Below are 13550 nucleotides of genomic sequence, written 5' to 3'. Positions count from 1 at the left end.
AGCAATTAAAAAATAGATTGCTTAAATTAATGTAATTATGGCATAATAAATGTGCGACCTACAAATCAGTGACGTCCCGAGGGCAGGGCAAACGGGGCACACGCCCTGGGCCTCGCGTATATACAATAATATAATATGTCGTGTAAATAAAATCTTTCTAAACATTACAGCATATAATATTGTAAGTCCAGGGACTCGAAAAATCTGGGAACGTCACTGCTACAAATACTTTGTTAGTTCAGTCTGTGACTTACAAATATCCAGTTATTATTATATGTAATTTATACTAAATATAAATGTATCCTCTTGCTTTTTAAGAATTCGATATAATTTGTTAATTTATGCCATAAAAATATAAAATCATCTTTCATATATCTGATAAAAATTCACCAAAATTCGTCGGTACATATGAATAGTAACACAATTGAAAAATCAATTTCCTAGTACAGGCTACAGCCGCGGCTTAATGAATTCTTGTTTCTTATAATTATTGCTATAATCTTGGATTTTTAAATCAAAATTTCTCTTTGGAAATTAACATAAGTGTTTACTTAGTACCTATCCTATAAATAATAAATGTGTTTAGATAATATTTAGAATAACCTTAAATTTAATTTTAATTTTAAAGCAAGTTGTGAGTATTTTAAAATTGTAAATCGTTTTTATATCTAAAAATACTCATAACTTGCTTTAAAATTAAAATATAATAAAAAGCTCATGAGATGCTCTCGGTAATAATCTTGTCTTTAATTTTTATAATAGGTCACTTCACTCTAAATTTTAAATTAACGGAAATAAACGTGATCTGCTGAGCGTAAAATTTGGTATGCTACGCACTTATACGACGGAGACAACACATGCGGGTAGTATGGCGTCCTCTTAATAAATGCATACAAAAACTATAATTTCATTACAAACTAATAAAAATCAACACATAATTATTGTAAAAAAAAAAGTGGTGTCAAATTTCAATAGAACGTTCTAATTTAACTTATAACACGGTTGCAAATATTGTCTTTTTAATTATTTTCAATAAAACAGTCACATTTTGATAAGTGTCTTCTCAGTCGAAAATTAACGATATAATATTATAATGAGTATCAAAATACAATTAGATTTGTCAATTTGTGACACTCTTAATAATACAATCAGTAATTTTGCGATAAGAGAAGAACGACTCGGCAGCACTTATCCTGTGGTTGCTTTAATGTTTTTTAAATTTAATTTAATGTTAAAATAATCTTTTAAATTTCAATTTTGTACCTATAAGAAGCATTTTAGTAATATGACAATATAATAATAATATACCTATTATTTATTTTTGACAGAGCCCCTGTCTTATACAAACAATTGTTGAAGCATATTAAGAACTTATACTAATTATTATTAAAAAATAATGCATAGGAATGGTAGGTATTCTATTCACTAAAACAATATAACTAATTGGTGCATACAATTAAAACAATCCATAGGTACCTAACTGATCAATTCATTATCTATTACCTTCTCCTCTTAAATGATACATATAACATATAGGTATTGTAAAAATGAGAAGATACCAGAATATTGGTTTTATAATGATTTTTATCCTTATTATTATTTAAACCAGTGGCGGTTCTGGAATTAAAGTTTTGAGGAGGCAACAATTTTGTACCTACTCATCTAGACATATAATGCGAATTGCACAATCCTCAAAACTCATTTATTTAGTTTAAATATAATTTTTTCTTTAAAAATCGGCCAGAGAACGGTTTTATTTTCACAATTTCTCATACTAGTACGTTAAAATTTGGCATTACTATTTACTGGTAGGTATATCGTATATAATGTATAACATCAAATGTACTATACATCTATGGACTATGATTCATACAAAACTGAAACACAAACCAGTGAAACCCTATAAATATGCTCGCCTTTTATTACTTATTGAATAGTGATTCTTACTGCAGTATTTTGTTGCATAGCAGCTGACACCGATTGTACCTCTCCGTTGAGTAAATTACTACAGTAAAGAGATGTGTCTCTTTCCTTATTTAGGAACACTACCAACAATGTTTTTTTATAAACATGCAGGAGTACCCATTATAAATAGGTAATATATTATCTATAGTTCTATACAATGGCCTACGTCCTACTTAGACCTAAATGTCGTTTGAGACTTTGAGAGGGTGTGGAGTTATGAGATTTGTGATTACCTACTGCTGGCTACTAATATGTTTGTGTATGGTGTAAAACAAATTTTTATGCAGTTTTAAAGATAAGTTCAAATCAAACTGCAAAATACAAATATTAACTAAACAAAGTATTAATGTAGGTTTACAGTAGGTTTTAAAATCTAGTTATAGTGAAAGTATACAATAATCTAATTCCATGAATCGGTCCAAAATCTAGTATGTATCTCATTATATTCATCATTCCTATCTTCTGTATTATACTTAGTTATGAACTTAAAGTTATTTTAGATTCTGAGAGCCATGAATATATTGACTTTACAATTAACCGTGTTGTTTTTTGTTTGTGTACACGATAAGTAGTAAAATAATGCTTCGATTTTCAACTTCAGTGTTTTTTTCGGTGGCCGGTGGGAAAGTGAATCTAACTCGGGTGGTCAAAATTTAAAAATACTTGTAGTTTTCAAAAAAATCACACAAAACAAAAAAAATGTTTAAGAAAAACAGAAACTTTTACTCAAAATATCAATTTTGGTTTTTGGTGAAACTCTAAAAAAGAGTCCGTAACTGAAAAATCCAAAAATATATAAACACACTTTTTATTACATAGTTATTTTAAGTTAAAATTTGGAGGAAATTACATATATAAGATAATCAAGAATAACGATTTTAGTTATATTGTTGTAATTTTAAAGTAATATTCGTGTTTCCTACTTGGAACTTTTAAAGTATATTATAATAAACAAATATGATAGTATATTAATAATGTTAATTAATCCTACCAGCTTATAGTACCTAGTGGCTAGTAACAATAGCAATATAAATATGTACCTATTAGCTATTACGGGCTAGCAAACCGTCTCCGCTCACAATCATTTTTCGAATATAATGATATTAATCATTGAGTTAAAATTTAACACCATCCATCACAATAGCCTACTTTTAGCTAACTAACCTAACCTACTGGCCCTACTGTACAGTAGAGCTTATCCACTTTTTTAAAAATGCTAATAAGTTATACATTTATAACTTAAAAGTATTAACCACTTTTATTTATTATATATAATTTAATAATTATATTAACAATTAAAGTATATTATTGGTAATTTAAAAACATTTCAATAGATATGTATACAAATAAATAAAAATATTTTATATTTTTAATAAATAAATATGATATTGAGAACTTGGTGGTGAACTATTTTTTATTAGATAATCAGTTAAAAATGTATAATATTATGACATTTAATTTATTTATAGTTTAAATGTAATAATACAATTATTGAAAGTATTAAAAATAAGTTGGGTATTAAATTATTCAATAGTTGTTGAAATTTAAAATTTTTGTTGAAATATCTCTATTTCTTTCCTTTTTTTGGCAGATGTTCAAGAACAATGGTCTGAAATGATACAATATTTATTTTAATTTATATATCTTGAATTATTGATAAATTTGTTAAAATATTTAAGTTTACAAGTACAATAAAATTCATGAATAATTAGTTTACCTCGAATTTTTTGATTGATTCAGCCAATTTGTGTTCTACTGGACGGAGTGCAGCCTTGGCCTTGTCAACTGCGCCGCTAACTTTATCTGCGTCCAATATGTATTTGATAATATCTTCAGTTATTCTGTCTAAGTCACAAGACTTATCGTAAAATTTAGTTAATTTTTCTGCTAACACGGGGTCTTCCTTTTTGATTATATCAATACTCTTCTTCAATTGTTCTTCGCCTTCAATATCAACTTTCTTTACGTATTCATTAGTTAGGTCGAAACTTCTTTTTATCTATAAAATATTAAATATTAATATTAAACGTTTTTCTCCTATCTAACTCGCATACTTATAAATACTTAATGTGTATTATATTAGATTAGATTGTATATTAGATTGTATGCATATCATGAAATTAGCTATTTAAAAATAAAATTAATTTAAAAATATTCGTGATTAATATGTATTTTATTTTTCATTCTCGCATCTTTTTTCAAAAACATCAAACTGTATAAAGTGTACAGAATATTAAATAGATCTAATGGATTAGCGCTTATAATTTGATTATTTTTTCAAAAGATGATCACACTAATCTCAATAGGCAGAATTAACAATTTGACGATCTAAGCCTTAGATTCTAAGGTATAAAAAAAAAGCGGGTAAGTGGGTACCGCTCTGCTGTACATTAGGGGGTGGGGTGGACCTCTGACTAGGATAGGTTAAATTTGAATGCAATAATAGCCGATAGGTATCATTGTATATGAAAAACGATTCTGAACGGAGATGATTTGTCAGTCTAGGATATAATATAATATTTAAATATTGTCATATATTCTATTTTGAAACAAATATTTTATTTTTCAATTAGGACGCATTTTGCATAAAGCATGGTTAATCAATTTTTCCAAAAACATTGCATGTAGCTATCATAATTCATAATACCTTATATTATCATAGATACTCGTATTACATATACCTGGTTTGAGGATAAATCGTTATCGTTACGCTATTTCGCAAAAATTCAAAATTCAAACGCACTTAAAATTTTTCCTATAATGATGCTTCGGGTTTTCTCTATAGCTACTTGAAGGAAAATTTACGGAAACTTAGTGTTGTATTTTTAATCCTTAGTTATAAACACAAAAATTTGAACTATAAACGCTAATAAAAAAAAATTGTAAAATCTAAAATTTCAGTGGTCTATAAATAACTCAAAAAAGTCAAAACATTTTGAAAATTAAACTGTATAATGACAACACTAATAACATAAACATTTGGTGAAAATTTCAAATATTTATAGTGATTAGTTTTTGAATTATAACCATATAAAAAAATCGATTTGGTCGAAAACTGGTTTTGCATAAAAATTTCCGTTTTTCTGTCACTTTTTTTTTGTTTTTCTCGATTTTTTTGAAAACTTCTGGAAAATATTTTTTTTTGACCTGTATAATGCACCAAGGATATTCACTTTTCCATCGGAAACCACCCCCAAAGTTTGAAATTGAAGCATTATTTTGACATAGTCATGCTGTACACAGACGCACAAAAAAAAAACACACACATCATTGTAAAATCAATATACCTACATTCATCACTCCGTTCAGAGTCTAAAATAGATATTTTATTTTTTAAATAGATTATTATTATTATTTTTTTTTTTATTAATTGTTTATGGCATCAACTACATAGTTATTAGCCGGCGTTACATATTAAATTTACATTAATTACTTACATATTTGCTTTCTACTTATTACTTATAATTAAGGATTTACATTTTAATCTAAGTTAGAATATTTAAATCAGTTGACGCAGTTGTGTTGAGTTGACGAAATTGAGGAGTTTATTGAAGTTGATTATTATAAATCTATATTAAAGATTTGTCTTTGATTTTGTTTTATATAGATGAATTATTAAAACCATACCTATCTATAATAGTTGGGTTTTCTGAAGTATAAAAAGATCCATTTTTAATAACGCCAAGACCTAACTGTGATATTTTAGATTCTGAGCGGAGTGATGAATGTATTGATTTTATCATGATGTGTGTTTTTTTTTTTTGTGTCTGTCATCACGTTTTGGGGCAGTAAAAGTGCTTCGATTTTTGACTTCAGTACCTCGTTCGATCAGAAAGTGAATCTAGTTGGTACTTTGGGTGAATGTAAATACAAATAAAGTGAATGTAATACTTTTCTAAATACCTAATCGAGAAAAACAAACTAAAAATTAAGGGAAAAACGGGAAATTTTATCCACTCTCATTTTTCGACAAAATCGATTTTCGTTTTTGACGTAACTTTAAAACAAATCACCATATATACATGCAATTTTCACAGAATGTTTATATAAGTATATTCTATCCACCATGCAATTTTCAAAAAATTTTGACTTAAGTTGAACTATTCATAGGCATTTGAAATTTTCGATCATTATGAGTTTTTTAGATTCTGAGCGGAACGATGAATGTATTGATTTTACCATGATGTGTGTTTTTATTTTATTTATTCACAATTTTTATTTACAAGTATTCAAATTTTGAATTTGGACAACCTATTATGTAAAAATCAAGAAAATCACGAAAATTCGCAAATTATTTTAAACTAGAAATTCATAAAAAATTTTCGTTTTAAATCTAAGATTTAAAAATTTTTAATAATCTATAATATATTCCAGACAGATAAACCGTCTTCGCTCAGAATTGTTTTTCGTATACAATGATACAATATCATTGGATTCAAATTTAATTCCAACCATTACAGTAACCCACTTGTAACCTACTGTACAGCAGAGCGACATCCACGTCTTACCCGCCTTTTTAATATTATTTTCTATTTTATTTCTATTATTTTTCTGCATTTCATTGATGAAATATTAAACATGGGGTCTCAAGTATTTTATCAGTTTGGGTTTGTTTTAACTTATTAAATATCTAGAAAAATATTCTTAATAATATATACTCATATTTTATTCAATGTTAATTTTAATCATTGTTAATTAATTGTGATTTCATCGGGACGCAAAAATAGTTGAATATAATTATTAATAGTGTAAAATAATATGTTTTTAGTTCAATTAGGAATGAACATAGATAAGAACTGCTGAATTTAAATTGTATCAATTTTAATCTCAGATAAAATTATAGACTTTATAATATTAAAGGCCTGTGACCTATAGCCTATAGGGACAGGAAGTTCGTTCATCAACATGGTTTTACTAAATAATTAGGTCATTAAAAGTGAATAACCGACAAATCTTATAATAATAAATTGAAGAATTAAAAATTTAATTTATTAGTCATTACTCATATTTTTTTTTTTACTGCTGTTAGATACATGATAAATATTTCCACAATACGCCACTAATTATACGAATATAGTTTTGATTTACGTGAAATATATAGTTGGTTTTTAAGTGAATATTGTATTGTTGATATTTTAGTTACGATCTCAATTTTTGTCAAACATATTTCAATAATTAATGATTTTGTATTTCAAGAAATTCTTAATTTTCAGAGAACATTTTCGAAAATCAAATGAAAATTCAAAAACTCTATTATTAGTAAACATAAAATTTTACGAAAAATATAAAATATGGAATATTTAGTCTGGAGTTTACTTAGACCATTGTAAAAATATAAAATAGTATTTGAACATGTATACATTTTAATTCATAATTATCTGCTATTTCAGTTACTAAGAATATCATTTTTAATACATACCTAAGTAGTTTTATGTCAAAGAAACTACTCGTACGAATTTCAATTAATATATCATATGCATACATCATTATTTAAAAAGATTAACCTACAATCTGCTTAAAATTTTACAATAAAACTATATTGATCAAATTAAAATAAAATTAATTTGTACTACGGCAGAAAAGTCTTTTTATTATAATAATGACACAAAATATCTAAATATTTGAAAATATGGTTTCTAATTTTGAAAATCAGAATTTGAATAAACTTAATAATGATTAATGGAAAACATTGTGTTTGGTACCCATGCCTTATGAATAATTTTGATTTTATTCTATTAAGTTTAAAGCCCAGAAAGTACTAACTATGATACCATTGAAAAGTTCAAAAAATAATACACCAAAAAACTGTGATATATTTTACTTAAATAAATCAACAATATGTATTGGGTGAATACTATTAAATTTATTAAAGTATGAATTCATAAGTATTATTGTACTCAAACCGCCATTATACATCAGTTGAGATTTTTCTAAAAAAAAATATTTTAAATAGGTACCTAGTACCTTTTTATTTTTAATGTTGTATTTTACTGAATATGTACCTATCAGTAAATATATTTTTTATTTTCTATTGATTATGATGTATTAAAAAAAAAAATAAGCAGAGTTACTAGTTAAATCATTAGAAGGAAAATTTTTGAAACCTTAAAGCTTAAAAACATAAAACCTTAACAATAATAACATTTTAATTATACAATTACCAAGAGATTGTAAAATTACAATTTATAATTTGTTTATATCACATTAATTTCTGAGCTATAATAGTTTATATTAGAAGCTAAATAAAATTTTAAAAAATTATATGTTTATATAATATAGCTACTATACTTATGGACAGTATTGGACACCTAATTGAGTTTTATTATATTTAATGAATAATGAGCCACCGAGAAGATGTACAATACAAGGGGCAATTTATATGAATATTAAATTAAATATATATTTTTTATAAAATATAATAAGCATGTATTTTTATATCAGTTTGAATCCAAAAAGTATTCAAATAATTTCATTTCTTAAATATTATAAACACATTTTTTTTACCTGAGCATGGAGAAAGTTTCTTGCTTGCTCAGTCTTTGATGCGATTTCATATTTTTTGTACAAAGCGTTCAAGTCCAAGGAGTATCTATCCGCATCATCTGTTATGTACTTTGAAGCTTCTTTTAATAATACCGTTCCAGTCCCAAGAGCTGAGTTGACAAGTTCGTTTTCATGGTCATCCTAAAATATCAATTATTTTTTAAAAATCATAGTATTAATTTAAAAAAATATTTTTATAATAAGAGATGAATAAACTAAAATAAATTAAAAAAATTTAGAATTATACTATTATTTTCAAATGTCAAATATATTTACCTTAAGGAATGACATGACACCAGTCGCCAGGAAAACGACCAAAAATATTTTTGCCAACATCGTTATTTTTTAATTCAAAAGATGAAACTTGTATCTCTTAATGTTCAGGAGCGAATGTTAAGTTATACATGGACAGATCGTAAATTAATTTTCCATTAAATTCTCCTCCTTTTCGACCTTTAGATTTATACATTCAAATTATTATTCGTAATGATAAAAATATGGTATTAATTATACACACAGAGAAAAATTTAACGTATTCGTTTTTTATTATGCATTTAATTATTTATCGTTTCAAATGATTATTTATTCTTGGACTTAGTACTGTAGATTGGTATGTTTATTGACCCGTGTCGAAAATATACTTTCAATAAATATTATGTATCATACTGTATGCACTGATAAATTAATATAACAAAATTAAAATTAAATGATACACAATATGTTATACATTATATAATTAATGTAATAACATTAATTATATATTATATACTTACAAAGCTTATGTATAACAATAATATGCCTCATGGCCGCCCGAAATATTTATTATAGCATTTTTAAGAATGGTGAAATTTTCAACAATTTTGAGTCATTCGAGTTAATTATGATAAATCCATGAGACGTTTTTCGAATTTTGTACATTTTTTCAAAACTATTCTTGATAAATACTTTTCCTCTTAGTAAAATAAGGTTCATGAGCTTATTGAATGGAAGTTAAAAAATATTAATGATATACATACGTCGGACTACTATATGCGCTTATACATCATCAAAATCTCGAACATTTTAAAATTATTTTTCAGTTAGAAATTCATAAAAAATGTTCATTCCATAGATTACTTTTAAAATTCAAGAATAAAATTTATAAAAAATCTTTATTTATTTTTTAAATTAATTAATTTACCCTCCCTAAAAAAAATTCTGGGGATGCCCATGCATTTTGGAATTATTGTAAATTGTGTGCAACACACTGCCGATGATGGTTAGATATGATATTAATTAGATATTTATCATAATGGCTCAACACCTATATGCACTCATCGAGGGCCGTTTGCCGCTAAAATTTACAAAATTCGAACAACGATGTGCCAGTTTAGAACAGCAATTTTCAGATGTACAATAAGCATTTTAATAAAATAAAAATTATGTATTTATCAGTTCGTTTTCATACCCAAATAATTTATCAATATATATTTATACATAAGCTTACACGTAGTTTTATCATTGCCCACATATAGGTTATGTATAAATGTAAAAAAGACTAGAATGTTCAATTTTTTTATTTCAAATAATAAATTTAGACATTGTATTTTTGGCGTGTAACTGATATTTATATAAAGCCTAAATATTAATAATTGTTTTTTTTTTCACCCATAAATATCCGCAAAATATGCATCGCTCCATATTTTTTTTTTTAAGTTCTTGCACGAACTTGTAATTATTAAAATGAAATTAATTATTAAATTTTTATTATTTACATTTGCAATTACCACGCCATCGCAGTTAGATAATATTTATAATGCTTTACCAAGTAATATTTCACGTTCCTTTAAAATGTCAGATTGTATACAAATATGTCATTTTCAGTGGTGGTGCATGTCCTTCAATATTTACGAGTAACAAACTTAGTCTGAGTTTGAATTACTGCGATGGTTGTAAATTGTAATGACAGATGTCAACGACAAATTAGCTGGCCAACGCGAAGAATTTCTAAAACTCATGTTATTGCGATGTGGGAAACTGGGAACATGCAGATTTTATCCCGTGTGACGGTGTGACATAGGTAATAATGTGTCTAGATCGAGTTCACATAAATTGTGAATATCGTGCAACTTCGACGAATATTGACTAGGTTCTTGTTTTAAAACATCTTGCAAATGATTATTAAGTCGAAATCGATGATAATTAGATGATCAATAATTGAAACACTTAACTATTAATCTATAGTAGTAGTATTAATATTCTAATATTTACTATATTTTTATTAATATAATGGTATCTGCTACTACTTGGTAAAAAGTACATGTTTCAATTATTCAAAAAAAAAATGAATTGGTATCTAGAAATATACATTACAAATCAAATAATTTTACTTTAGTAAACCCAAATATTTGACAATCGAAAACAATAATACACATAGGTATAACGTACAAAATCGTTGTGCAGCACACCAAAACTGTGATTTAGCAAAACACTAAATATTTATAACCTAATCGATTCGTTTTGTCGGAGTTACACAATAACAAATTAACATCCCATTATTGTAACCCGATGCTGAGTTGTTTCAGTTTATCGTTTATTGGCTACAAAGACTATTTATTTTAAAAATTATTAAGTTTAACACCTAACACTATAAATTCTAAGCTGATGGCTATGCATCCATAGTGCACATAATTCCAAAGTAAGTGAAACATACACACACACGATGGCCGTCGAGTACGTTGTGAATACAAGTCGTCTATACCATTTCCGGATACAGTTTTCGTTTATGTTATATACTCCTGCACAGTTAGCAAAGTGAACTAGAAATTGTGGTTGTGCATATAGAAGACGTTCTCAAGTTCTGCTAAATATAATCATTTATTGTCTTACCTTCATATTTAATATTTGTATTTTTTAATATATATATATATATATATATTTTAGACTATTTATGTTTATTTGTTGAAAATAATGAATTTAATATACCGATATTCATTGACATTTTTGTAACAGGTTTTCTCATATCTGTGGGCTACGATATCATATACCGTAAACGTATTGGGTTGTAAATGGCATAACATATTATTATATAAGTCATTACTCATTTAAATTAAACAATGTCTAAACGGCCGCTCCTCCAAATTTTGGGTGGGTGGGTATTACAATTGATCATAAATACGCATATACTAGAAGTAATGATGTCCTACTATAATATAAATAAGCAACAAGATAATTTGATTTTTTGTGTATGTGATAAAATATTAGATGGGTCCTAGACTAAAATCTTTGCTCCTTGTGTTAAAATAGCTCGCCTTGCCACTGAATGTCGATACATCACCTTCATTTGTCATTAAGCTTATGTTTATCACTAATAATGCATAACTTTTTATTTTTATTATAATTTTAATTTCTTTAATGGTTTATTTTTTATTCAATCTAAAGTTCACGTTTTGTTATTCAGTAACTCGGAGATTAGACATTTAGACGATAATAATATAGGTAGGTAAATATAAAACATGTAATAAATTTAATCACATCAGGATGTACCTTACAAATAACAATATTTATCGAGTTCCTATTAATTATTATATTATTACGTATTCGATAAGCAAACAGTGGTCAATATTAGTCAAATACACTTACTCGATAAACAATAATAGTATAGTTGAATATCTTGCCAATTATAGTTACCTACTTAAAAATATTTAGACTTTAGTCGAGCCATAAGATGTAAAAGTCGAACGATCCGTAATCATACGTATATTTCCTCTTATATATGATAACCTTTAGATCGGCTCTAAAGAAAGTAGTTTATAGGTTTTCTAATCTATAATATATTATCATAGTAAAAAATAAAATAGGTAAAAGTAAAATTTGTATGACAAGTTTTACTCTTTACAACAAATTAAAATTTCAAAACATTATTAACAGAAAATACAACAAATAAAATGTTAGGTTTACATGAAATTAATAAGTCTTATTTATTAGTTTTTCTTGTTTTCCTTCTTCTTTTCGGGGATTAAAGCCAATATAATCTCCTAAAAATATACAATAATATAATAAACGGCCATTGTTTTTTAATACTAAATAATCTATTGCCTACACTTACTTCTATGTCTTTAACAATTGGTGTCCAACGTTTGATGATCGGTTTGGTTTTGATTTTAATATCATCTCTCAATTCATTGAAATGTTCCAAAAACGGTTTTTTGATTTCTTCATATAATTTAATAAGATCTTCTTTCAATTCGGCTAATTCTGCTTTTAATTTCTTGACCTTCTCGGCGATTTCTGGATCTCTGGCTTTTAACTCTTCGCTTACACGTTCGATTTGTTGTTGAACGACATCGCACATTTGTTTTTGGAATTTTTCTACACTTTCATGGACCTAAGATGAAAAAAAAAATTTTTTTTTAAACACTTTTATTGTATTTTAATTTCACGTATTGGCTATTACACATACAATAATTTAAATATTCTCGCACAGCTATTTCAAACCTCGATTACTTTTAAATTTACTCTTCATGAGCATTTTAAATGTTTTGTAAATGTTCTGATTTCAAGTGAATAAATAAAAAAATTAAACTAACCTTTTGAAGAACTTCTTGGAATTGTTCATTTGTGTTTTCGGCGTTTTCTTTTAAATTATCGAAATATTTATCGACATGGACTTCAGATTCCGTTAGTCTTAATCGGATCTTCTCGGTAACCTTGGTGACTGACTTGGAGATCTCTCTGAATAATTCATCAAATGGATTGTCTGTTTTTTCAGGAAGAAGTTTTGTGCCAGCTTGTACCTATAGATACATGTCGAATGAATATACATTGATATTATGTAAATTTTAAAATAAAACAGTTATATTTAATAATTAAATGTTTAATGCACTGTTTAACATACCTGTGACAAGCAAAATAGGAAAAACACGAATTTCAAACTGTGACTTTTAATGTTCACCATTTTTATTGATTTATTTTCAAATAGCAAGCGATACTTGGCTCATAAACACTGCCCACTGGTAATAAACTCAGTAACAATGTTTTGTCAGTTTTTATGCGTAAACTAT

The 13550-nt window shown here is 26.3% G+C and overlaps 2 protein-coding genes across 2 annotated transcripts; both read right to left on the bottom strand.

Moving 5' to 3' along the window:
• Window positions 1-3361: 3361 nt before the first annotated feature.
• On the bottom strand, window positions 3362-8945 carry LOC107163377 (uncharacterized). The gene is made up of 4 exons (XM_015510774.2): window positions 8785-8945; window positions 8470-8649; window positions 3683-3964; window positions 3362-3574 (listed from the first exon to the last, which is right to left on the bottom strand). The coding sequence occupies exons 1-4, from the start codon at window positions 8842-8844 to the stop codon at window positions 3533-3535; spliced, it is 564 nt and encodes a 187-aa protein (XP_015366260.1). The 5' UTR covers window positions 8845-8945; the 3' UTR covers window positions 3362-3532.
• A 3409-nt stretch (window positions 8946-12354) lies between these two features.
• LOC107163379 (uncharacterized) lies at window positions 12355-13542 on the bottom strand. Its single transcript, XM_089226193.1, has 4 exons — window positions 13385-13542; window positions 13077-13283; window positions 12596-12874; window positions 12355-12524 (listed from the first exon to the last, which is right to left on the bottom strand). The coding sequence occupies exons 1-4, from the start codon at window positions 13442-13444 to the stop codon at window positions 12471-12473; spliced, it is 600 nt and encodes a 199-aa protein (XP_089082319.1). The 5' UTR covers window positions 13445-13542; the 3' UTR covers window positions 12355-12470.
• Window positions 13543-13550: the final 8 nt, after the last annotated feature.

Source organism: Diuraphis noxia, unplaced genomic scaffold (assembly GCF_037042655.1).
Source record: "Diuraphis noxia isolate RWA-SAM2 unplaced genomic scaffold, SU_Dnox_SAM2 contig0004, whole genome shotgun sequence".
In the NCBI taxonomy this organism is placed as follows: domain Eukaryota; kingdom Metazoa; phylum Arthropoda; class Insecta; order Hemiptera; family Aphididae; genus Diuraphis; species Diuraphis noxia.
The sequence above is the reverse complement of the archived record's forward strand: the minus strand, read 5'-3'. Positions and strand labels throughout refer to the sequence as shown.